Source organism: Esox lucius, chromosome 19 (genome assembly GCF_011004845.1).
Source record: "Esox lucius isolate fEsoLuc1 chromosome 19, fEsoLuc1.pri, whole genome shotgun sequence".
NCBI lineage: Eukaryota > Metazoa > Chordata > Actinopteri > Esociformes > Esocidae > Esox > Esox lucius.
The window spans coordinates 39045942-39072114 of NC_047587.1; the positions used below are offsets into that span (position 1 = coordinate 39045942).

The window sequence follows — 26173 nt, forward strand, 5'->3', positions numbered from 1 at the left end:
TCCCTCAATCCTACTAGTGCCCATGTCTCGGTTAAAGAGAAGCAGCCTGATATGATGCTGCTTCCATCCAGCCTGACATTAGGTACTTGGTGCTTTGCGCCAAACATATCTTTCGGAATTAAGGCCAAAAAGCTATACCTTGGTCTCATCAGAACATAACAAATCTTTTCACATGGTTTTTGGGGATTTAACGTGTCTTAAAGTAAATACATATTTGATTTGGAGGTTCTCTTTTTTGTGAAAAATTGCTTCTGTCTTGCCAACTTACCCAACAGTGCCTAAATTATAGTAATCCTCCAAATTACAAAAGTGTGCAAAGTTTGTAAATACCTATTCAAAGTGGTTCCACTATAAAAAAAAACTATACAAAAAATAAAAGCATACAAAAACTATACAAAAAATAAAAGCATACAAAAATCACAATTACACTTAATGGATAGTGAAAAGTCAACCAGATGAACTGATAAACAAAAGATCCACAAGGCCAAACCCAGAGTGGAGTTTCTGGAAAAATACAAAACATTTTCGCCTAGTGAATAGGCTACGAAAAGGTGTTAATTCAAATGCTAGTATATAGGTCCAGACTTGTAATTTAAGCACATGCGTTGTTTGTCCATGAATAAACTATGGAAAAACTGAGAGGAAAAATACAACATCCTTTTTTCCATGTGAATAGGCTACACAAACAGTGCGTCTTTGTGGATCTCTCCTAGGGGTGATTTCAACGCCAGTGCGTAGGTCCAGTCTCCCAGTTTAAGCACCTGTATTGTTTGTCGATAAGTGACATGAATAAGATATAGAAAAACCAAGAGGGTTTTTTGGAAAAATACAACTTCAGTTTGCCTAGTGAATAGGATATTATCATATGTGTATTATTAACATGATATCAATATTTCATTTTTTAAATATCACGGTTATCGTCAATACCGGTATCTCACGACACCCCTAGTGGAGACTAGGCTATACTTTGTGTTTTTATCTATCCAATGCAGTGATGTTATTTGTTATACTCTGTAGTATAAGTCAGGAAGATCTAAATACAGTGTGTACCTTAGCGATAACAGGGGCACGGTGGAAGGTAACCTGCATTCGCAGTCAAACAGAATTGTTTTGCCATTAACTTACTCAGCCTGACAAAAAAAATCCTCTATCACTGTAACTCCTCTCAGATACTGTATAAATTATGCAGAGGCGACTGCTCCGCTTCAGTAGGCTAGTAGGAAACTGACACTGATAATGAATTTTTAACACCTGACTGCGTGTGTATTCTCTTTTGGTCTCTTACAGCTGTCGTCTTTAATGGGATGTCTGGGTCAGTCTTGGAAATGTCGGAAATTCTACTTCAATACCTTAGGCTCTTGCAGGCACATTTTTCGACAGTAGCCTAGGTTGACATAATTTATGTGAATGAGGAATGAGATGGTTCTCTAGACAAGAAATAGGTCTGCCTCTTAAAATTCCGTATGAATCTCATGAATATTTAGCATGTATTTTAACAGTTTTTTTAATAGAGGTTGATTGGAAAATGCTAATTGTGCTGCTGATGTATGCCAGCTGAGCCAGTGAATGGGCTAGCTCTGTTAACTATTAATCTGAAATTTACCCCCTTCATTATTACAAAACACTAGAGGCTAAAAGGTTACCTTGAGCCTAGAAACACAATGTTTGTAGGAATTAGTTTAAATAAATCCAAGTTACTCAGATCTGAAACTTTACCTTCCTAAAATCACTGCTAAACCTGTGATGCTTTGGTTGTTGAGTCCTTTTTGATGATGGATAGAAGATGTCAATGGCACAGCAAACCCTTTTAGAAACTACTGAGTCTGTTTATCTTCACTGACTGAGTGAAAGTACACGTCACTTCGATCACTCCATGTTCTCCTCTGAGTGACGGAGGAAAGACTTCTGAGATGACCTGAGTAGCTTTATTCCAGGGTGGTGGTAGTTGACATATAAGATAATGACAGTAATATACTCACAGCCACGATCCTCTTCATAGCCTCCAGCTTCAGGGAGTCTTTGTTGCTGTCCAGCATCTCTTTTAAGTCATCATGTCTAGGGAAAGAAGAGACTTCAATTACCAACATTATCCAGACATCTTTACTCTCTTGTGGAAATTGACATGCTTATGTGATGAGCCACCAGACTTGAAGACTCACAATAGCAACCAGTGCTAATGCCCAAGTCTTTAGCTCAACAAATGCAGTGTTGTGGAGTGCTGATGACCCTGGTTTCAAACCCAGTTGATCAAATCGACATACCTCTACAATACCTGTCAGCAGCTGAAAAAATACTTAAGGTCCTTTATAGTAGGCATAAAATAATGTAAACTTTTTTCATTAATTAACATGCATCCCTTGTGGCTGGTTGCAAGACAACCTCATCTCCACAAAAGCAGGTTTACTAAGACATATTTCTCATCTCTAATCATCCATGTCTGCACCACCCTTGGACAGGATGTTCTGTCACTGGGTATCCTTGCCACTGTTGAACACTACAGTAGGTCTATCCACACCCAAATCTATGGCATACTGAACTTTAAAGATGTGAATTGGGTTAGTTTCTTTTGTTGAGAAAACACTGACTTTTTTGCTGTGATTGTGCTCAATCGGCACATTTAGAAGAACATGTACCAAAGGGGCTTGTTCGTTGTAAAACGTTTTGCTGCAGTGTTCCCTGATGAACATAACCCAGACTTGAGGGTGATGGCAACTGGAGGTGTTTGATATGAAGGCAGTGTATACTTACTGATCGTCTCTAAACCCAGATTTCTAAACAGAGGAATCAACAAGACGAAATTTGGAAGGATGATCACGTGACACTAGTTTACATGCTAGATAAATACATCTGCATTTCTGTTAGAGGTAAGCGGTTTTAATCTCCAGTCACATAGGTACAGTCGACACAGCTTAGCTGAAGGGGCTCTCCGCTTCAGAATTATTTAAATCACTAACTTGGAAAGAAGTGATCACCAGACAAAACAGGTCCACTTTTGTCATCAAATTGTGTACTAGCCCATGCACTCTAAAGGAAATATGTCAAATATGTCAAGAAGTGATGCTACAGATCCTGGACGGTCTCTTCAAGTCATTTGTTTGGGGTGTCAATGTCTCTGGGTTTTACCAGTGTGCTCCAACCGTAGACACTGAGACACAACACTGTGTTCCTAAAGAAAACCAGGCCAGACAAAATAAGGTATGTCAGGCAGGGACTGAATAAAGACATCGGGAGAAAGACAGTATGAAATAATAACTGGTTACTGAACGTAATCCAGATAAAGCAAAATAAGGGGGAAAAGTGGAAAGTATTCAGAGAGACAACAAACTGAGGCCAAGCCGGTCACAGATGAACTACTACGGCCTCAAAATCCAAACGAACATTTTAATTCTATATATGAAGCAGTGACTCAGTCTGAATTAAGCAGTGTAACAGAGGCCTTCCTCAAAATATGTTAACTTGATGCGTGCATGTACACTCTCTGCCCCTCAACTACACACTCACACAGAGATATCTCTTGGTGCCTGTTATTCCTGCCTGAGAATCTGAGATGTCCTAACAGGCCCGGGGAGACCCAGTCCAACTGCACAGTCCAACTCACCATGGTTCATTTTAAAGATATTAAGGAGTGTTGCTATGGCAACTGTCAAGAAATTCTTTAAAGAATAGGCAGCCCAGGTGATCAGTGTAGTCGTTAGCAAGGTCAACGTCTCACGCAATTTCTTTCCCGATGGTAAGACACTAAAAAACCTTTTTAAACTTCTGTGCTTGTTGCTGCTCATTAAGTCTGATTGTAGGCGCGTCCCTCGAAGTTCATTTGCGTAACGGTTGTATGGGCTCCAATTTAGTCTCCAAACGAAAGTGATGCTTCCTCATCGGAAAGGCAAGATGGGAGGTCTCCAAACGTGAGGCAACCCGGAATGTTTGGTGACATGAGCCATTTTCTTCTCAATCTGCAGTGTCTTCTTGATAGCTGAAGTTTTAAGGCTTTCAACGATACATGCATGCATAAAGATAGCCACTGGGGAAAAACATTTATTCCTGTGATTTCAGCCCTTAAAAGGGTGAAATCATACATCAGTCCGTCCGGGCCAGCCCCCAAAAAGTAAGGTACAATTCTGAATCAGTACAGTAGCTCATCGATCTGCGTCGGCTTAATGGGTTCCTGGGTCATTCTGGGAGAAAAGTGTCAGATACTTTGGCTCCGTCCCAAATGTCAGCCTGTTTGATATGCGCTACCTCAACATTCACAGCCCCGGTCAGAAAGTAGTGCAAAAGTAACTGGTAGGGGGTGGTTGAGGACATCCCTTCTCTAAATAGATGCCGGGTTTGCTTAGAACCCAGTGAACGTGAAAGGAGATGGGGGGGGGTTTCAGCTGTCACCCAGCAACGGGGACAGACTGACCGCCACACATGTGGGCGTGGGAGTAGAGTCATGCTGCAGGATCTGAGGTGACATTTTCTCTGGCCCCTCTAACCTGCTGGACACAAACACATAGACACACGCACACGCGCACCACAGCTCATTGGAGCACATTATTCATGCCTAAGAATCTGAGATGTCCTAACAGGCCCTGGGAGACCCAGTCCAACAGCACAGCCCAACTCACCATAATTCCTGTTAAAGATATTAAGGAGTGTTGCTATGGCAACAGTCAAGAGTTTCTATAAAGAATAGGCAGCCCAGGTGACCAATGGAGTCATTAGCAAGTGCCTGGATAGACAACACACGTAACAGAGAACATGCAATTGTTTCCCGATGGACAGTAATAAACCTCTTTAAACCATAAACGATTTGCAGTTGAACACGCCCCTTTTAAAGCTGGGATACTTACATTGGAGAGCAGGAAGCAGTCAGAGCAAATATGTTTTGTAAAAGCAGAGGGATGGAAATATCCTAAACAGAACTATAGAAGTAAGACCTGACAATCCAAGATAACAACATTGTAGTTTTAGTTTATGTTGGGAGGCTATAACAATTTTGTTTAGATTTACTTCGTTTACAAACTTCATGAGAAGAAAAAGCTTATATTGTATACTGGGGTCTGATATGGAAGAGGAGATGTTTATTTTCAATGGGTCACGGTATGAGCGATTTGTTCACCAGTCTTCCAGCAACAAGGATGGCCTGGCCGCTACAGGAGTAGAATCACTCGGCGGGGATCTGAGATTACATTTGCTCTGCCCTCTCACCCTGCTTCACACACACACACACACACACACACACACACACTCACTCACTCACTCACTCACTCACACACACACAGGAATAGTATTTGTAAACACAATGATTAAGGATGAAGACAGTCATGAAAAACAGTATTTGGTAAATGTAAAGAAAATTGACCAAAAGCAGCAAATTAGTGTGCTTTACATCTAACAGTGGGTTGAAGAGACAAAAAGAAGCCAAACCAAACAGTTTTAGAACTTTGTAAAACAGCTAACTGAAGGTCCCTGACAATATTTGAAAATGTTCTGAAACCCTACAGTAGTAAAAAAGCATTGTTCATCGATGTACCATTTACATGTGCCACCAACTCTATTCTACATCTTTGTATGTAAAAGAAAAAATAGATCATGGATATATGGAGTGCTAGATTGTATTTTATTAAAATATTCTGGAATTTTGCCTAAACAGTAAAAGAGAGAATGTCTTCACCAACAGCAACATTCTGATTGGGAACGGGAGACACAGTGGTCAGGCCAGAGCAGAACACACACACAGCCCCTCCCCTCCCCTTATACAGTAATAATGTGATTTGTATAAAGAACACTGTGCATTCATCCATCAGTGTTGCTTGAGGTCATTTCCACTTTGTGATACGAATTTGAATGACTATACTTGATCATAATGCTGTTTCCACTCTTCTGAATTACTGGGCTTTCATAGAGACCGGACTAAATTACTGTACAAGGACTGAAAGCAGTGGTCCAGATTTCATGAACATGCTTCTTTATTGAACTATACAGTACTGCACTGTAATTAATTGCATTGAACTATACTGTACTGCACTCTAATAAACTATATTGAACTATGCTGTACTGCACTCTAATAAACTATATTGAACTATACTGTACTGCACTCTAATAAACTATATTAAACTATACTGTAATGCACTATAATAAACTATATTGAACTATACTGTAATGCACTATAATAAACTATATTGAACTATACTGTAATGCACTCTAATAAACTATATTGAACTATGCTGTACTGCACTCTGATAAACTATATTAAACTATACTGTAATGCACTCTAATAAACTATATTAAACTATACTGTAATGCACTCTAATAAACTATATTAAACTATGCTGTACTGCACTCTAATAAACTATATTAAACTATACTGTAATGCACTCCAATAAACTATATTAAACTATGCTGTACTGTACTCTAATAAACTATATTGAACTATACTGTACTGCACTCTAATAAACTATATTAAACTATACTGTAATGCACAATAATAAACTATATTGAACTATACTGTAATGCACTCTAATAAACTATATTGAACTATACTGTAATGCACTCTAATAAACTATATTAAACCTTACTATACCGTACTATTATACTGAACTTAACTGTATTGTATTATATTGTACTAAACGATACTGTACTAACATAACATTTACTGTACTTCATTGTAGTAAACTACACTGTACTAAACTGTCCTGGGGTTTACTGTACTAAAGTACCGTATAATGTACTGTACTTAGGAGAATAGATTTTTCAAAATCCAAATTTGATAGGATCTTCCCAGATACCTCACACTCCAGTCAAACTACAAACAACACACTGTTCTGTTGCTTTGCCCTATTCTCCACCTATGCAGCCCTTGATCTGGAATCTTTCACATCCTCCTGGATGTCCCTAAAACTCCACTTGAGCCAGATCCACTATTCATTTTAGAGGCCCTAAACAGACCACGACTACAGACCCCAACAACAACTAATTTCTAACATTGTCATTTGGAAAAACATTTATCTTAAATGTTTTGGAAAAAGAAAGACATCAAAAAAACTAAATTATTACTCAGCGAATTGGCAAACACACAAACATAACATTATTTTTGTTTAACTTTGTTAAAATGTTGTTTCTTTCATTCCTGTTTTCATTTCATGTGTTTAAACCTGCCTAATTCCAAAACCTTTGCCCCCCCTCTCCCCCCCATTTGTATATTGTTTTTGCTTTTGTTCTTGAATGTACAGTAGTCTGTTCTATTTGTTTTTTTGCCGGACCGCGTATGCGGAGCCGGCTAGGAAGAGCGAATGTCTCTTACTGACTGAGAGACCGAGTGACCGATTACCTCTTGTTAAATAGCGTAGTGGTTAGAGAAGTGAATTATAGGTCCAGAGTTTGTATATCCTCGACGCAAAGCGAAGTACGCTTTATGAATTATTCCATATTGACGAAGACTTGGCTGGCTAGAGCTGAAACTGTATACGGTTAGATTGCGACTGTTTCTGGCATGGAATAGTTTATCTTCTGTCTCGGTAGCAATTGCTAAAGTCTTATAATTATTTGTGGCGGTGGTTAACTTAAAAAACATTAATTAGTTTAACACAATCCTCATGGAGTCTAGCGACTGCTGAAATGTGGCATCTCGTGTCAGGGGCGTTGGACTGGGGGGAAAAGGGGTACTAAGTATATAGGGCCCTAATGTGTAGAGGGGCCCTCAAAAATGTTTGAATCTTGAATAAAGTGGGGAGGGGCCCTCAGAGACCGCCTATGTACAGGGCCCAGAATTTTGTGCTACATCCATGTCCCGTGGCGTAGTGGTTAAAGACAGTGCCTCTCATGTGGAAGACATAAATTCGAAACTATTGAGAGCAACGACATTTATTAATTATTTCTGGTAGATTCTACGATTCTCTGGTCTTTTCACTTGATGAAAAAGTTAGTTATTGTCGCTTTTATTGATAGTAAAATCTTGTTTAAGGAAAATCTTGCAGCCTGTCCTTGTCCTTATTGCTTTAACCTATGTCTTGTTTGCACCCTCATTATGTCCATATTTAAGTTCCTCCTGCCCTAGTGTGTTTTGTCAGTCATTACGGCATGTTACTGTTGTCATGGTGTGTCAAGCCTTTTTTGGAAATAAATACCTTCACCTCTGTACCTGTGTCCTGCAACCTGGATCGTGTCAGAATGTTTCTCCATCCATTTGTGTGAAAAAAAAATACTGTCCATGTCATATTTATAGCACGTTGGGTGCATACATTTTTTCCTGTAATTCAGAAGTGAACAATAAAAAAATATATATAAAGCTCAGTGGATGATCCTTAATTATTCCGTATTTGATTCCTCACAAGAGCGTTGGCTGTATTTGATTATTGAGAATGTCAACTGTAATTAAAGCTTTTAGTAACCCTAGGCTTGTGCACAGATAACCGATTGTTTATTTACTGCAGTGAGTGTGCAGATGTGCGTATGTGTGTGTGTGTGTGTGAATATTCATATGTTTGTACATATGGTAGTGGACGAGTGAGAAAATATTCTTCTGTGTATGCATGAATGTGAATGTTGCATGGGTGTTTGTATGTACAGTAGGTATGTGAACGTTGCATGGATGTTTGTATGTACAGTAGGTATGTGAACGTTGCATGGGTGTTTGTATGTACAGTAGGTATGTGAACGTTGCATGGGTGTTTGTATGTACAGTAGGTATGTGAACGTTGCATGGGTGTTTGTATGTACAGTAGGTATGTGAACGTTGCATGGGTGTTTGTATGTACAGTAGGTATGTGAACGTTGCATGGATGTTTGTATGTACAGTAGGTATGTGAACGTTGCATGGGTGTTTGTATGTACAGTAGGTATGTGAACATTGCATGGGTGTTTGTATGTACAGTAGGTATGTGAACGTTGCATGGGTGTTTGTATGTACAGTAGGTATGTGAACGTTGCATGGGTGTTTGTATGTACAGTAGGTATGTGAACGTTGCATGGGTGTTTGTATGTACAGTAGGTATGTGAACGTTGCATGGGTGTTTGTATGTACAGTAGGTATGTGAACGTTGCATGGATGTTTGTATGTACAGTAGGTATGTGAACGTTGCATGGGTGTTTGTATGTGTTTCTGTTTAATTTGTATCTGTTGTGTGCACATGCATTCCTATTTTCCACCTCTTAAAATAGCTTAAAAAGGTGTCTAAAAAAAGACAGTGAGCTGCAGTGGTAGCCTTAACTGATAAGGCACTACTCTCCTACTGATTAACTGTGTGTGTGTGTGAGTGAATGTGTGTGTGTCTGTGTGTATGTGTGAACTTGTCTCCTTCAGTGACACCCACCGGACAAAACGATGGAAGAGAAAAAAATCGAGACAAGAGAGAGAAGAGCAGGAGGACAAGATGCTTGAGTGTTGACAGGAGAGATGTCACATGAGTAACCCTCTGAAGATAGAAAACAGGACAATATCTCCCTGGTAATATGACACCCAAATAAACCATCCCAGATTACAGATTAGTCCTTAAATGTCTTCAAACCAACAGGTCTATACCCAAGACGGTGTGGGCGGGATTAGGACATAGTAATCTGTTTGTTCACAAGCAAGGATGTTTCAGTAATTTGAAACCCAGATTTGGAGGGAAGCTAACAGAATAAACTGAGAAATGTAGAAGATTTCCGGGGAGACTAGGCTCTCCGTCATTTAAAAAGCTATGGTATATTTGCACAAGCCCAGGTTCTCCCGACTAGTTTCCAAGGCAACACAGAATGCAATAAAATAAAGGCAAGCAATTTCCCGCCTCCCCATTGTGTCTCTGTTACATCTTCTTGTTTTTTTTGTTTGCATTGGCATACAGAGAAACAGAACTAACTAGGTGTGCTAACAGATCATCCCCCAGAAAAAATTCTGAGGAACATGTTTGAATTCACCTTTCAACGATATCAACTAGGGAAAGCAGCTGGTTTCAAAGTCCATTTAGTTGTGCCATCTCCTGCCAATATGACAGCAAGCAACACAGATTGTTGACCCTCTAATTGACAACAGGGTCAATATACTGTTGTCCCTGGGTTGATCCCAAAATATTACTAATATCCTAGTCTGAGGTTCTGAGCGCTCTGGATCAGGTGGTCATCAAGGGTCTGTCTGTTCTACTCCATCCATTTTTCCTTCAATGCTGACTATTCTCCAGGTCCCAACCGCTGAAAAACATCCCCAGCAATATGCAGCCACCACCTTGCCTCACTGTAGGGGTGATATTGGCCAGGGGATGATTGGTGCCTGGTTTCCTTTAGACGTGATGCTTGGCAATTCTGGCCAAAGATTTCCATCTTGTTTTCATCAGACCAGAGAATCTTGTTCATGCTGTGATTCCTTTAGATGCCGGTTGGAAAACTCCAAGTGGGTTGTCATGTGCTATTTACTGAGGAATGGCATCCATCTGGCCACTTTCCCATGAAGGTCTGATTTCTGGAGTACTGCAGAGACGTTGGTTCTCCTGGAAGGTTCTCCCATCAACACACAGGATCTCAGTCAGAGTGACCTCCTCTGATTGCTCAGTTGGGCTGGGCTGCCTGGTCTAGGGAGAATGTTGTTGGTTCTAAACTTCTTCCATTTAAAATGGAGGCCACTGTGTTCTTGGGGACCTTCAATGATGCAGAAAGGTACGCTTTGGATCTAGTTCGCTTCTCCAGATTTGTGACTCAACACAGTTGGGGGTCTTTGGACGATTCCTTTGACCTCATGGCTTGGTTTTTGCTCTGACATGCAGCATCAACTATATGACCTTATCACCGCTTGACATTAACATTTTTGCTCACCAGCCACTGTGGCTAGTGGTTTTCCAAAGTTACTAGCCACTCAGCATTTTCACTAGCCACCATTTTGTTGGGGAATTACGTTTTATTTGATAAAATCTGACTATGGTGTGTTACATCTTAGCCTGTCTTGTTCACTGGTTGAGTCACTATTAGGCAAAGGTGGTACCCCACTCTACTGGACGCCCCTCTGTGAAATACTTTATATAATGTGGCAACACACATGAAAAAGACAACTATTATAGTGTTAAATCTGCCCTGTTGTCCATGTCCACTTGAGCAGCTAATGCACACTACAATGTCCTCCCTAATATCAACCAAAATAAGCAAGCAATATATTTATTCTTAACATAACCTAGAACTATTAAAATGTTATTTAAAAAGAAATATGAAATCACCCATCAAATTTATAACTAATCCTAGTCAAATATTATTGTTGTCTATTTTTGTTAATATAGACTTGCATAAAAAACTAAAAAGAGCTGTATTTATTACAGCTTTGTCAAGTTATTTTTTCCCCATCCTTGCCTTGACGCATGGTCGTTTATCTTCCTCGACTTCCATCAGCTGTACTAGGCTCTGCTGTTGTCTCATATTCAGCGTCTTCACGGTCATGTCTATATTGTTAGTGACTTAAATATGTTAATTGTGTATTTTTCTACACTATATATTGCATATATAGCCTAATGTTTTTGGTGATTAGTACATACTAGTCTGATGGTCTTTTCACCAGTCATCTTCGTTTGTCTCGCAATCTCTCTTTAAAAACAAATCTGTAAATTTAGGCTATAGAAGTCATCTGAAAAGTTTTAGATTTAGTTTGAGGTTATTAAGTTTTAATGGAATATTTTGACATGCTTGGGTGTAAAAGAAAACTGGGATCCACTTGTTTTCCCGACATTACTCCTCGACTGGACGCGTGTGGTCCTGTATGCAAGTTTGACAGATTTCATTGACTGTGAACTGTATTCTGCCGAAGACTCCAGAAGAAAATCGACCAAGGCCATTAAAAATAGCCAAATTGAATTGGAAACATACCCCACCTGGCAACAGTCAATATGGAAAGGTTTCCTCTTACCGTCTTTTTAGGTGCAGTGTTTCGTTTTCTATATAAGCGCAAAATCATGTTTCATCATGCCAACACACAGAGGCGGTGTGAGATTTTGGGATGGCTGTTGCCTTTGAACTTTGAATGCAGGATAAAACCTGTATATAGATATATAGAATGCCATCCACCAAAGTGGCTAAGAGTGACTGCGATACACGCCACAGCCAAATTCTATACCCGCATTTGGCGGGTAGGCGGGTGCCAATGTCAGGCCCTGGACCTTATATAGATGTTTGTGCCTTTCCAAATCATGTCAGATCAATACAAGTTATCACAGGTGGACTCCATTTACATTGTAGAATTATCTCAAGGATGATAAATGGAAAACGGATGCACCTGAGCTCAATTTCGAGTGTCACAGCAAAGCAACTGAATACTTACGTACATGCGATACTTCGGTTATTTTTTTAATATATTTGCAAAGATTTCTAAAACCTCATTTCATTACGGATATTGTGTGAATTTTGATTAGGCAAAACATCTATTTAATACATTTTAAAATAAAGTTGTAACTTGCAATGCACCGATAAGAAATCTATTGGCTAATAACCACAAACGGCTGAAGCTGACACAAATGTTTTATAATATCTGTACCTTTGTACCCTGGCATAATGTTTTGTCCTTTCTGTACCTGTGTACCCTGGCATAATGTTTTGTCCTTTCTGTACCTTTGTACCCTGGCATCATGTTTTGTCCTTTCTGTACCTTTGTACCCTGGCATCATGTTTTGTCCTTTCTGTACCTTTGTACCCTGGCATCATGTTTTGTCCTTTCTGTACCTTTGTACCCTGGCATAATGTTTTGTCCTTTCTGTACCTTTGTACCCTGGCATAATGTTTTGTCCTTTCTGTACCTGTGTACCCTGGCATAATGTTTTGTCCTTTCTGTACCTGTGTACCCTGGCATAATGTTTTGTCCTTTCTGTACCTGTGTACCCTGGCATAATGTTTTGTCATTGCTGTACCTGTGTACCCTGGCATAATGTTTTGTCCTTTCTGTACCTATCTACTAACTTCCCAGGAATAATCATAAGAATTGAGCAATTGCTAGCGAGACTGAAGATGAATTATTCCATGTCAGAAACAGTCACAATATAACCGTATACAGGTTCAGTTAAGTCTTAAGATGTCGTAACTACTTTGTTAAGCCAGCAAATGTGTTTGTTTATCCTGACCCAAAACGCATGCACGGATGCATACTTCGAAAAATCCACCAGAAACAGTTGCAATATAACTGTTAACTGTTTTATTTCAGGCTTACCATAATGTAGTTACTAACGGTTTTAACCAGCGAAGTTTTCGTCTATACGGAATAATTCATAACGCGTACTAGGCATCGCCTGTGAGGAGATCTGAACTCCGGAACCACAAGTCGGCTTCTCTAACCACTACATTATTTAACAAGGGTCAGTCAGTCAGTCAGTCAGAGACATTCGCTCTTCTTAGCAGGCTCCGCTTACGCGGTCCAGCAAAAACATATCCAAAACTTTCTGGGAGGAGTGCTAATGTAACAAGCATAGGCAGCGTGAACAACAGGAAATCAGGGAAACCAGAAATAGGTATCCTGCTGGATTTCAATTTAAAAGTCTCTTTTCATGCATGCATAGTGAAAACAGATGTATGTGCATAATCCATGTTCGTAATTGTTCATTATTTGTGCATACATTTCGGTGTCCTTGTCATTTTCACACACAAGTATTTTACTTAATGCCTAAACGCATGATAACATTACACGCCTACTGTGTGTTCTGTTTCTCAAGTCGCACATGAATAAACTAGCACCAGGAGCAACCATAAGAGCTGTCTGTTGTAACTCAACAAATTATCTATATGCCCATGAAAATGCAATTAATGTATCTAACAACTACTTCATGGCAGGATTTATTTTTCTTGCTGTGGCAGCTATGATTTTGCCATGCCAGAGTACCACGGTAAAATTTATGCAGAACGCTTAAAAGCACAATTGGTTCGAAATATCTGTATATTTTAAAGCATTTAGCTGAGATTATTATCTTTGCCCATAATATGCCGATACCAACTGGTGGCCGATATACACTCACCTAAAGGATTATTAGGAACACCATACTAATACTGCGTTTGACCCCCTTTCGCCTTCAGAACTGCCTTAATTCTACGTGGCATTGATTCAACAAGGTGCTGAAAGCATTCTTTAGGAATGTTGGCCCATATTGATAGGATAGCATCTTGCAGTTGATGGAGATTTGTGGGATGCACATCCAGGGCACGAAGCTCCCGTTCCACCACATCCCAAAGATGCTCTATTGGGTTGAGATCTGGTGACTGTGGGGGCCATTTCAGTACAGTGAACTCATTGTCATGTTCAAGAAACCAATTTGAAATGATTCGAGCTTTGTGACATGGTGCATTATCCTGCTGGAAGTAGCCATCAGAGGATGGGTACATGGTGGTCATAAAGGGATGGACATGGTCAGAAACAATGCTCAGGTAGACCGTGGCATTTAAACGATGCCCAATTGGCACTAAGGGGCCTAAAGTGTGCCAAGAAAACATCCCCCACACCATTACACCACCACCACCAGCCTGCACAGTGGTCACAAGGCATGATGGATCCATGTTCTCATTCTGTTTACGCCAAATTCTGACTCTACCATCTGAATGTCTCAACAGAAATCGAGACTCATCAGACCAGGCAACATTCTTCCAGTCTTCAACTGTCTAATCTTGGTGAGCTCGTGCAAATTGTAGCCTCTTTTCCTATTTGTAGTGGAGATGAGTGGTACCCGGTGGGGTCTTCTGCTGTTGTGGCCCATCCGCCTCAAGGTTGTGCGTGTCCCGGCTTCACAAATGCTTTGCTGCATACCTCGGTTGTAACGAGTGGTTATTTCAGTCAAAGTTGCTCTTCAATCAGCTTGAATCAGTCGGCCCATTCTCCTCTGACCTCTAGCATCAACAAGGCATTTTCGCCCACAGGACTGCTACATACTGGATGTTTTTCCCTTTTCACACCATTCTTTGTAAACCCTAGAAATGGTTGTGTGTGAAAATCCCAGTAACTGAGCAGATTGTGAAATACTCAGACCGGCCCGCCTGGCACCAACAACCATGCCACGCTCAGATTTGCTTAAATCACCTTTCTTTCCCATTCTGACATTCAGTTTGGAGTTCAGGAGATTGTCTTGACCAGGACCACACCCCTAAATGCATTTAAAGCAACTGCCATGTGATTGGTTGATTAGATAATTGCATTAATGAGAAATTGAACAGGTGTTCCTAATAATCCTTTAGGTGAGTGTGGTTGTAACATAAAATGTGGAACAAGTGAAGAGGTCTGAATCCTTTGAGAAGGCACTGTACTTACTGATTTGTGTAGAGAGTTTATCTTCAGAAAAAGGTCCACCTAAGAGTACATTTCTTTCTGTTTCATAATTCAAATTAGGCCATAATTGAAAATAAGCCATAATTAAAAATAGTTTTCTAGGGTTAGGTTTTAGTGAGTACCAGTCAACTATGGGTAAATATTGAAGTGTGGGTGCGAACACTAAAAATAATCAACATAACACCCGTCTGTTATTGCCAGCCATTTCATAGTGCGGAGTGAAGCTTGGAGGGTCAAATAAGGAAAACTCTAGGTTGGTGCCTAGTCAAATTAACAACAGATATTGGGAGAACAGGGCATTGAGAGAGAAAAATGCTAGATGGACTTAGAGCTTATTTACAAGAGCGAATAAATCAATCAATCAATCAAATTTATTTATAAAGACCTTTTTACAACAGCAGTTGTCACAAAGTGCTTTTACAGAAACACCTGGCCTTAAACCCCAAGGAGCAAACAACAGTAGTGTTGAATTTCAGTGGCTAGGAAAAACTCCCTAAAAAGGCAGACATTTTGGAAGAAACCTAGAGAGGACCCAGGCTCAGAGGGGTGACCAGTCCTTTTCTGGCTGTGCCGGGTGAGATATTAAGAGTCCAATTGGAATAATAAATAAATGCATGTGGGCTAAATCCAGAGTCTATTTAAATTTAGACTAGGTCAGAAGCATGACCAGATGGACAAGGACAGGGACAGGGACAGTAACGGGCCCCCCAAACCAGGTACTCCGCAGGTGTGGACCAGGACCTCATGTCCTCCTAAAGTTTAGAACAGGAAGAGACTGGGAAAATTCTGAAAATGCATTCCTCATAACAACAACGATTTATAGTGGAGAAGGAGAACTTAGTGGGGAAGGAGAACTGACCCAATCCCCCAGCACAATAGTATAGCAGCCTAAGACCTTAAAGATTTAAACACTAAATAGAACTATTAGTTTGCAGAATAATTTCCAAAGCAATTGAATATACATCGATACGTACTCCGTAGAAATGAGTGTGTGAATTTTACTCAAGAATTTTTTTTTTTCAATAGGTCTTGGAAAATGTAACATGATGTAAATAAGCTCTTATCTTAGTTTGCATAATAATTTCCATTTCATTTGAATTTACACTGGCATGTTTGAGACTTACCACGCAGGATTGTGGATGTCAACTGATGGAAAATCAAGTGCACTGAACTGAAACTTGATACAGTTACATCACAATTGTCATCACATTTGCAAACCTCCGGGGGCCTCAATCGAAAATGTGGCGCACGCTACCTAGGAAGGAGATGTCTCTAGCTGTTGACATCTGCAGTTTATATGACAATCTCAGTCTTCTTCAATGTGTTCTGGAAAATGCATCATAATGTAAATAAGCCCATAATCTCCAGGGCTTACCTTTAAATCTCATAATTTGTTATTGGGGGTCTGGAAACTATTATATTTCAAAAAAGGTTTGACCGGCGCGAGCTCCTAGTGCAAAGGTTTCTATTGGATGTTAAATTTTCAGAAACCTCCCCCACATGCTTGTTGAAGGTGTGGTAAGTGTAGTTCAATGTTTTCCTTTCTATATATAAAATGTATTCCAGAGAGATGTAACTTCCATAAATGGAAGAAAACATGTAGAGAAACACATTCGAGAAAGAAACAACAAGTATTGATGCACAGTGGCTAGGAAAAACTCCATAGTGGAGTCAAAACTTAGGAAGAAACCTAGAGAGGAAACCTAGAGATTATGAAAGGTCCTCTTCTGGCTGTGCTGGTTAAAGATTATAAGAGTACATGACCTTTCAGGCCACATTAATGTTTTTGCATGTACAAATGTCAAGCAGGTCAACAAATGCATGAACATGGTTTGAAGTGATGTTGAGTAATTTTCTGTTTGACATCTGGTGTTATGCTTTAAATGTATCAAATATGAAATATCTATTTCATTACAATGTGCTACATCTTTGTATTAATCTTTGATTAATTAACTGATTACACAAATGTAGACGTTCAACCACAGGCAGTGTTTCCAAAAAACACATACAGCTTTAGGAGGACATGATTCACTGAAGGGCTGAGATGTCATCCAATCAGAAAAGCATTGTATGCAGGCATATACAAAGACATCATTAAAACAGCCTATGCCCGAAAAGAGGATTAAAGATTTAACAGCGCCAATGTTGCAATATTCAGTTCAGACAACTGAAAAAGCTTCTTCTCTCCAGAGGGATGATTACTCCAGCTGAATCGTGATTAGGAGGAACCCCTATTTTAGACTCTGTACACTTATCAGCCGTGTTCCTCAGTGGGTTCCCTGGTAAACAGTGAATTATTCAGTTGTTTTGAACTGAACACTGGTAGTTTCACAGAGGTGAATTTAGGAGGACTACAGCTCCCATAAAGGAATGCACTGTACTATGCCGTTAAAGATGCAGGCAAACATTCTGATTCACCAAATGATAGTCCCTGGCTAAATCCCACAAGTTTTCCCTTCCCTCTAGCCTCCTGTACCTACACCATTTGCACCCAAAGACCACTCGAGAGTCCCCCAGCTGAAGAACAGAATATTGTTCAGGGAGTAGGGGCTAATTAGACCCTCGAGTGGTCCCTTCCAGCAAGTGTGCAATAATGCAGCCTCCATGAGGAAAGTGGAATCCTATAAGGCATAATGTTACTTCGGAGTTTGAACAATTTCACATAAAAGAATGGTAAACTCTTTGACAAGTGAATTTTTCATGACACTTGTAAATGACGAAATACCACCTCAATTAAATATTTAACTTTTAGTGAGGTTCATTTCTTCTAAAACAACAGAAGGGAATTAAGTAATCCTTTTGTTATTTAAAAGGGAAACATGCCTTTTTCAAGTCATTTAAGAGTGTGTCCCAGAGTTTATTAAGGGTTTTTTCATGCTTTTGCACTAATCCAAACACTCTGGAAGTTAATCTTCCAGCATTGTCAGCATCATGTGCCAATTGACCGCCCTCCGAACAAGTCTGTTGATGACGAGGGGCTGGTTTGAGATCCACAGCTCTTCACATGCTCAGTTGACAAAGAGACTCAGATATTTTTTGATACATTTTTATCATTGAAGTGAACAGCTGATAAACGGAAGCAAATTCAGTTCAACAAATGTACAGCCTTGTAGATTAGTTGTAAGTGAGTAAAAGCATGGATGGCATAGGAAAACAAACTTGTAATCCACAAGAATCAGAATTGCCTCATCCAAGACCTCTGCAATTGCCCCATCTAAGTGGTGAAGTGGTCTAAGTCACTGATTGGCAATATAGATCGTTGTGGTCATGTGTGCATCCTGGCCAAAGCATACAGAACATTCCTAGGGTCCAGCAGAGGGCAGTGCAAAATTGTCTCAGGGCCACCAGTGCTGGACGTCAGATAAGCCTGCCTCATGTGGGGCGATTGTAAGCTTGTGTGAGTTGAGAAAAACAAAAGCTAATTTATTTTTGTAATTGCAGAAAATGATCCTGACCAATTCTCTCATATACTTACACTCACCTAAAGGATTATTAGGAACACCTGTTAAATTTCTCATTAATGCAATTATCCAATCAACCAATCACATGGCAGTTGCTTCAATGCATTTAGGGGTGTGGTCCTGGTCAAGACAATCTCCTGAACTCCAAACTGAATGTCAGAATGGGAAAGAAAGGTGATTTAAGCAATTTTGAGCGTGGCATGGTTGTTGGTGCCAGACGGGCTGGTCTGAGTATTTCACAATCTGTTCAGTTACTGGGATTTTCACGCACAACCTAGGGTTTACAAAGAATGGTGTGAAAAGGGAAAAACATCCAGTATGCAGCAGTCCTGTTGGCCAAAATGCCTTGTTGATGCTAGAGGTCAGAGGAGAATGGGCCGGCTGATTCAAGCTGATTGAAGAGCAACTTTGACTGAAATAACCACTTGTTACAACCGAGGTATGCAGCAAAGCATTTGTGAAGCCACAACATGCACAACCTTGAGGCGGATGGGCTACAATAGCAGAAGACCCCACCGGGTACCATTCATCTCCACTACAAATAGGAAAAAGAGGCTACAATTTGCACAAGCTCACCAAAATTGGACAGTTGAAGACCAGAAGAATGTTGCCTGGTCTGATGAGTCTCGATTTCTGTTGAGACATTCAGATGGTAGAGTCAGAATTTGGCGTAAACAGAATGAGAACATGGATCCATCATGCCTTGTTACCACTGTGCAGGCTGGTGGTGGTGGTGTAATGGTGTGGTGGGATGTTTTCTTGGCATACTTTAGTGCCAATTGGGCATCGTTTAAATGCCACGGCCTACCTGAGCATTGTTTCTGACCATCTCCATCCCTTTATGACCACCATGTACCCATCCTCTGATGGCTACTTCCAGCAGGATAATGCACCATGTCACAAAGCTCGAATCATTTCAAATTGGTTTCTTGAACATGACAATGAGTTCATACAGTGGGGAGAACAAGTATTTGATACACTGCCGATTTTGCAGGTTTTCCTACTTACAAAGCATGTATAGGTCTGTCATTTTTATCATAGGTACACTTCAACTGTGAGAGACGGAATCTAAATGTAATTAAATAATTAATTTGCATTTTAATGCAAGACATAAGTATTTGATCACCTACCAACCAGTAAGAATTCCGGCTCTCACAGACCTGTTAGTTTTTCTTTAAGAAGCCCTCCTGTTCTCCACTCATTACCTGTATTAACTGCACCTGTTTGAACTCGTTACCTGTATAAAAGACACCTGTCCACACACTCAATCAAACAGACGCCAACCTCTCCATAATGGCCAAGACCAGAGAGCTGTGTAAGGACATCAAGGATAAAATTGTAGACCTGCACAAAGCTGCGATGGGTTACAGGACAATAGGCAAGCAGCTTGGTGAGAAGGCAACAACTGTTGGCGCAATTATTAGAAAATGGAAGAGGTTCAAGATGATGGTCAATCTCCCTCGGTCTGGGGCTCCATGCAAGATCTCACCTCGTGGGGCATCAATGATCATGAGGAAGGTGAGGGATCAGCCCAGAACTACACGGCAGGACCTGAAGAGAGCTGGGTCCACAGTCTCAAAGAAAACCATTAGTAACACACTACGCCGTCATGGATTAAAATCCTGCAGCGCACGCAAGGTCCCGCTGCTCATGCCAGCGCATGTCCAGGTTTGCCGTCTGAAGTTTGCCAGTGACCATCTGGATGATCTTGAAGAGTAATGGGAGAAGGTCATGTGGTCTGATGAGACAAAAATAGAGCTTTTTGGTTTAAACTCCACTCGCCGTGTTTGGAGGAAGAAGAAGGATGAGTACAACCCCAAGAACACCATACCAACCACGAAGCATGGAGGTGGAAACATCATTCTTTGGGGATGCTTTTCTGCAAAGGGGACAGGACTACTGCACCGTATTGAGGGGAGGATGGATCGGGCCATGTATTGCGAGATCTTGGCCAACAACCTCCTTCCCTCAGTAAGAGCATTGAAGATGGGTCGTGGCTGGGTCTTCCAGCATGACAATGACCCGAAACAAACAGCCAGGGCAACTAAGGAGTGGCTCTGTAAGAAGAACTCAAGGTCCTGGAGTGGCCTAGAACCCAATAGAAGATCTTTGGAGGGAGCTGAAAGTCCTGAAACCTGAAGGATCTGGCGACGGTCTGTATGGAGGAGTGGGTCAAAATCCCTGCTGCAGTGTGTGCAAACCTGATCAAGAACTACAGGAAACGTATGATCTCTGTAACTGCAAACAAAGGATTCTGTACCAAATATTAAGTTATGCTTTTCTGATGTATGTACGTATGTACTTATGTCATGCAATAAAATGCAAATTAATTACTTAAAAATTATACAATGTGATTTTCTGGATTTTTGTTTTTGATTCTGTCACTCACAGTTGAAGTGTACCTATGATAAAAATTACAGACTTCTACATGCTTTGTAAGTAGGAAAACCTGCAAAATCAGTAGTATATCAAATACTTGTTCTCCCCACTGTAAATACATAAAACATTAGGAAGTCCAATGGGGCAGAAGCAAAGATGATGCCCTTTTGTAAAACAATATGCCAGTTTAGGGAAGCCTTCCCAGGCTTTCTATGATGCCACTAAATAAAGACTGGTGGGTAAGTAGATTCAGAGTCAGATATCCAGTTCCACTGAGAAGGAACAGTGAACCAAGGCTGGGTGTCAGTACCCTGTCCAGCCCAACCGACAAAAGCTGAATTTAATAACACACATAGCACTCAATTATTTAACTAACTGAGTCTTTGTAGAGCACTTGCCTGATGTCTGGTCATCAGGTTACAGGTTACCCAAGCTAAAGGATCACCCAGACCTTTGGAGTCATTTGGAAGGAAATGTAGAAGCCTTTCAAAACTCAAAGTAGGTTGCCTTAGGTGGTTACTACAGAAGCTAGAGCATGTACATGTATATTTAACTAACTCCACGGCAACGGCGAAGGGATTACACTGTACTGAATGTTCATGCTAATGTCTAATGCATAATCATACTGAATTTTCCATACTGCAATTTAAAGTCGCAGTGAGAATGTTCTCAATAATGTATTAATGAAACATTGAGCTGACAAAGGTGAAATAAGAATTTGTTAATTACAAAGTGGGATGATAAAATGTATGTTGACCCTATATTAAGATATCTCTGCATAGCAGGGTGTTTAACTTAATGACACATTTGGACCAAGTGTTTGTTTAGCAAACACCGGGGCCTTCTCAGGTTTAAATTGTATACATAGATGAAAAGCAATGGTACATTGCACCATAGTTTGAAGAGAACTAAGATGATGAAATGCTGGGATTCGAGTGCAGGGCAGTAGATCAATCAACACAACATTACCAATATGTTGTGGTTTTGCGAACCTCTGCGTGCGAACACTTCCTGAATGAAGTAGGCAGTTTAGCCTCCAGCTAAAAGAAACACGTACTGCAACAGTGCCATGCATTAAACAGCACAAACACACAAGCATCTCCTTCCCTTTGTAGCCTATTTGAAATTGACTAAGTGGCACATTTGATTTACTCCACGCAATAATTCACGTGTGAGCAAAAATAATTCACGTGTGAGCAAAAAACTATTAGAATCTACAAACTCCTCATGTCTGTATCAAAATACCCATTGGTCCTCAGGTACAGACATATTTACTCAGCTATTCTGTGGTATTGGGAAGAGATTGGGCTTTATTTTAGGACTTAGAAATGTTCTTCATCTCCATGAAAAGATACATTAAATTACACTGAACAAAATTATAAACGCAACACTTTCGTTTTTACCCACATTTATCATCAGATGAATTCAAACATCTAAGACCTTCTCTATGTACACAAAAGGCCTATTTCTCTCAACTATTGTTCACAAATCCGTCTAAATCTGTGTTAGTGAGCACTTCTTGTCAATTGAATGTTCATTTCTTTACCAAAGGCGTTTCAGGGAATTTGGCAGTACATCCTACCGGCCTCTCAACCACAAACCACGTGTAACCACATCAGCCCAGGACCTCCACATCCAGCATCTTCACCTCCAAGATCATATGCGACCTGCCACCCGGACAGCTGCTGCAACAATCGGTTTGCATAACCAAAGAATTTTGGCACAAACTGCCAGAAACTGTCTCAGGGAAGCTCATCTGCATGCTCGTCGTCCTCATCGGGGTCTTGACCTGACTGCAGTTCGTCGTCGTAATCAACTTGAGTGGGCAAATGCTCACATTCGATGGCGTCTGGCACTTTGGAGGGGTGTTCTCTTCACGGATGAATCCTGGTTTTCAATGTACAGGGCAGATGGCAGACAGCGTGTATGGCGTTGTGTGGGTAAATGGTTTGCTGATGTCCACGTTGTGGATCGAGTGGCCCATGGTGGCGGTGGGGTTATGGTATGGGCAGGCGTGTGTTATGGACAACAAACTCAGGGACATTTTATTGATGGCATTTTGAATGCACAGAGATACCGTGATGAGATCCTGAGGCCCATTGTTGTGCCATTCATCCACGACCATCACCTCATGTTGCAGCATGATAATGCACGGCCCCATGTTGCAAGGATCTGTACACAATTCCTGGAAGCTGAAAACATCCCAGTTCTTGCATGGCCAGCATAGTCACCGGACATGTCACCCATTGAGCATGTTTGGGATGCTCTGGATCGGCATATACGACAACGTGTTCCAGGTCCTGCCAATATCCAGCAACTTCGCACAGCCATTGAAAAGTAGTGGACCAACATTCCACAGGCCACAATCAACAACCTGATCAACTCTATGCCAAGGAGGTGTGTTGCACTGTGTGAGGCAAATGGTGGTCAAAGCAGATACTGACTGGTTTTCGGAACCCCCCGGACCCCCCCAATACAGTGAAACTGCACATTTTAGACTGGTCTTTTATTGTGGCCAACACCTATGCAATAATCATGCTGTCTAATCAGTATTTTGATATGTCACACCTGTGAGGTGGATGGATTATCTCGGCAAAGGAGAAGTGCTCACTAACACAGATTTAGACAGATTTGTGAACAATATTTGAGAGAAATAAGCCTTTTGTGTACATAGAGAAAGTCTTAGATCTTTGAGTTCCTCTCATGATAAATGGGGGCAAAAACAAAAGTGTTGCGTTTATAATTTTGTTCAGTATGGTTTGAATAGGAAATATAGCAACATTAACATTGACAAGGCTGAGTGCTTCCTCCCTAATTAGTTCTTGCATAATTTGGAGCTGTGCTTTGGGTCATTGTCCTTTTGTTGGAAGAAATTGGCTCCAATCAAGCACTGTCCACAGGGTATGGTGTTGCAAAATAGAGTGATAGCCTTCCTTATTCAAGATCCCTTTAACCCTGTACAAATCTCCCACTTTACCACCACCAAAGCACCACCAGACACATCACATTGCCTCCACCATGCTTGACAGAATGTTGCCATGCACTCCTCCAGCATCTTTTCATTTGGTCAGCAACTCACAAATGTTCTTCTTTGTCTTCCGAACACCTCAAACGTTGTCCAAAACACTTTTTCCTATCTGTTTCTGTGTCAGTGTCTGTGTTCTTTTGCCCATCTTAATCTTGTCTTTTCATAGGCCAGTCTAAGAGATGGCTTTTTCTATGCAACTCTGCCTAGAAGGCCAGCATCTCGCAGTCGCCTCTTCACTGTTGACATTGAGACTGGGGTTTTAAGGGTATTATTTCATGAAGCTGCCTGTTGAGGACTTGTGAGGTGTCGGTTTCTTAAACATGACACTCTAATGTATTTGCCCTCTTGCTCAGTTGTGTACCGGGGCCTCCCACTCCTCTTTCTATTCTGGTTAGAACCAGTTTACACTGTTCTGTGAAGGGAGTAGGGATGTCACAAGAACCGATACATCGGTAACAAATCAATGCCATAACTCTGAAAACATGACAGTACTGGTTTTTGTACAGTACTGTAGGTACCGGGGATCCAACACGTGAAAGATGGCAGTAAGTGCAGCTGCAGCTCCGCCTTGACTCGTCAAAAAGAAAAACAGTCAGAACATTCGAGGCGGATTATCAGGGAGTAATTCATTCGCAAAAACCACTATGTAAACAGTGCCTTCAAACTTTCTAGACTAAAGGAGGAAACACTTCCAACTTAGCGAAGCACCTCAAAGACAGACATGCAGATTTATTTAAAGAATTCAAGGTGAGTGAGTTTCAATTCACGATACATTAACAACCTATCCAAAGTATTATCCTTGTTATATCCTTATCCTGATATACACTGTACCATTATTTTTGTTTGAGACAGCTGGCACTGCTGTGTAGCCTAGCCAACTATGTTCCATACAATGTTTGCAATGACTTAGCCTCTTAAACCAGGCCTAGAATGTCGCTAGGAGGGCAAGGAGGCCAGACAAGATTGGAGGTGTGGCCTGGAAAGACTAGCAATGGCTAAACGCTAATGGCTAATGCAATGAGACCATAACCCATCCTTACCGTTCAGTCTGTTCCTTGGCAATTTCTCGCATGGAATAGCCTTCATTCCTCAGAACAAAAAAAGGCTGAGGAGAAAATTAAATGTTTCTCGCCATTTTTATCCTGTAATTAAATGTACAATTACTGATGCTACAGAAATTGAACTAGTGAAGTCGAAAGAAGGCCAGTCTTATTGCTTTTATCAGCACAACAGTTTTCAGCTGTGCAAGCATACAACATAATTTCCAAAAAAGTTGGGACTCTGTGTAAAATGTAAAGAAAAACAGAATGCAATGATTTAAACCCTATATTCAATAAATTGTACAAAGACAACATATCAAGAAAATGTTAGTTTCTTGGAAAATACATGCTCACTTTGAATTTGCCACCAGCAACACATTTAAAAAAAGTTGGGACAGAGGCACCAGAAGACTGGAAATGTTGTGTAATATTAAAAAACAAAACCAGGTGGAATACCATGCAAAGAAGAAACCATACATAAACAACATCCAGAAACACCAATGCCATCTCTAGGCTCAAGCTCATTTTAGATGGACTGAGGCAAAGTGCAAAACTTTCCTGTGGCCTGACATATCAAAAGGTTAGATTATTTTTGGGAATCATGGACAGTTTTGCGCATGGGGGTGCATTAGCGCACATGGCATGGGTACACCATAAATGCTGAACAATATATATATATGTATTTTGGAGCAATATATGCTGCCATCCAGACAACGTCTTTTTCAGGGAAGGCCTTGCTTATTTCAGCAGGACAATGCCAAACCACATTCTGGTTACATAGTAAAATAGTCCAGTCTTGTCCCCAATTGAAAATATTTGGTGCATTATGAAATTACATATACAGCAAAGGAGACCCCAAACTGTTGAGCATCTGAAATCCTATATCAAGTAAAAATTGGACAGAATTCCACAATTGGTCTCCTCAGTTCCAAAACGCTTACTGAGTATTGTTAAAAAAGAGGTGATGCAACATATTGGTAAACATGCCCCTGTCCCAACTCTTTTGAAATGTGGTGCTGGCATCAAATTCAGTATT

General features: G+C 40.6%; 1 protein-coding gene across 13 annotated transcripts in view; it reads right to left on the minus strand.

Annotated features, from left to right (window-relative positions):
- The window catches only part of LOC105018693 (adaptor related protein complex 3 subunit beta 2), a 68438-nt gene that overhangs the window by 29729 nt on the left and 12536 nt on the right, over nucleotides 1-26173 (minus strand). For all 13 annotated transcript variants that reach the window (XM_034288332.1, XM_010884325.4, XM_010884326.4 and 10 more), the window contains one exon: nucleotides 1980-2055. In XM_034288332.1, the coding sequence (XP_034144223.1) occupies nucleotides 1980-2055 (76 nt within the window). The remainder of the gene's footprint in view (nucleotides 1-1979; nucleotides 2056-26173) is intronic.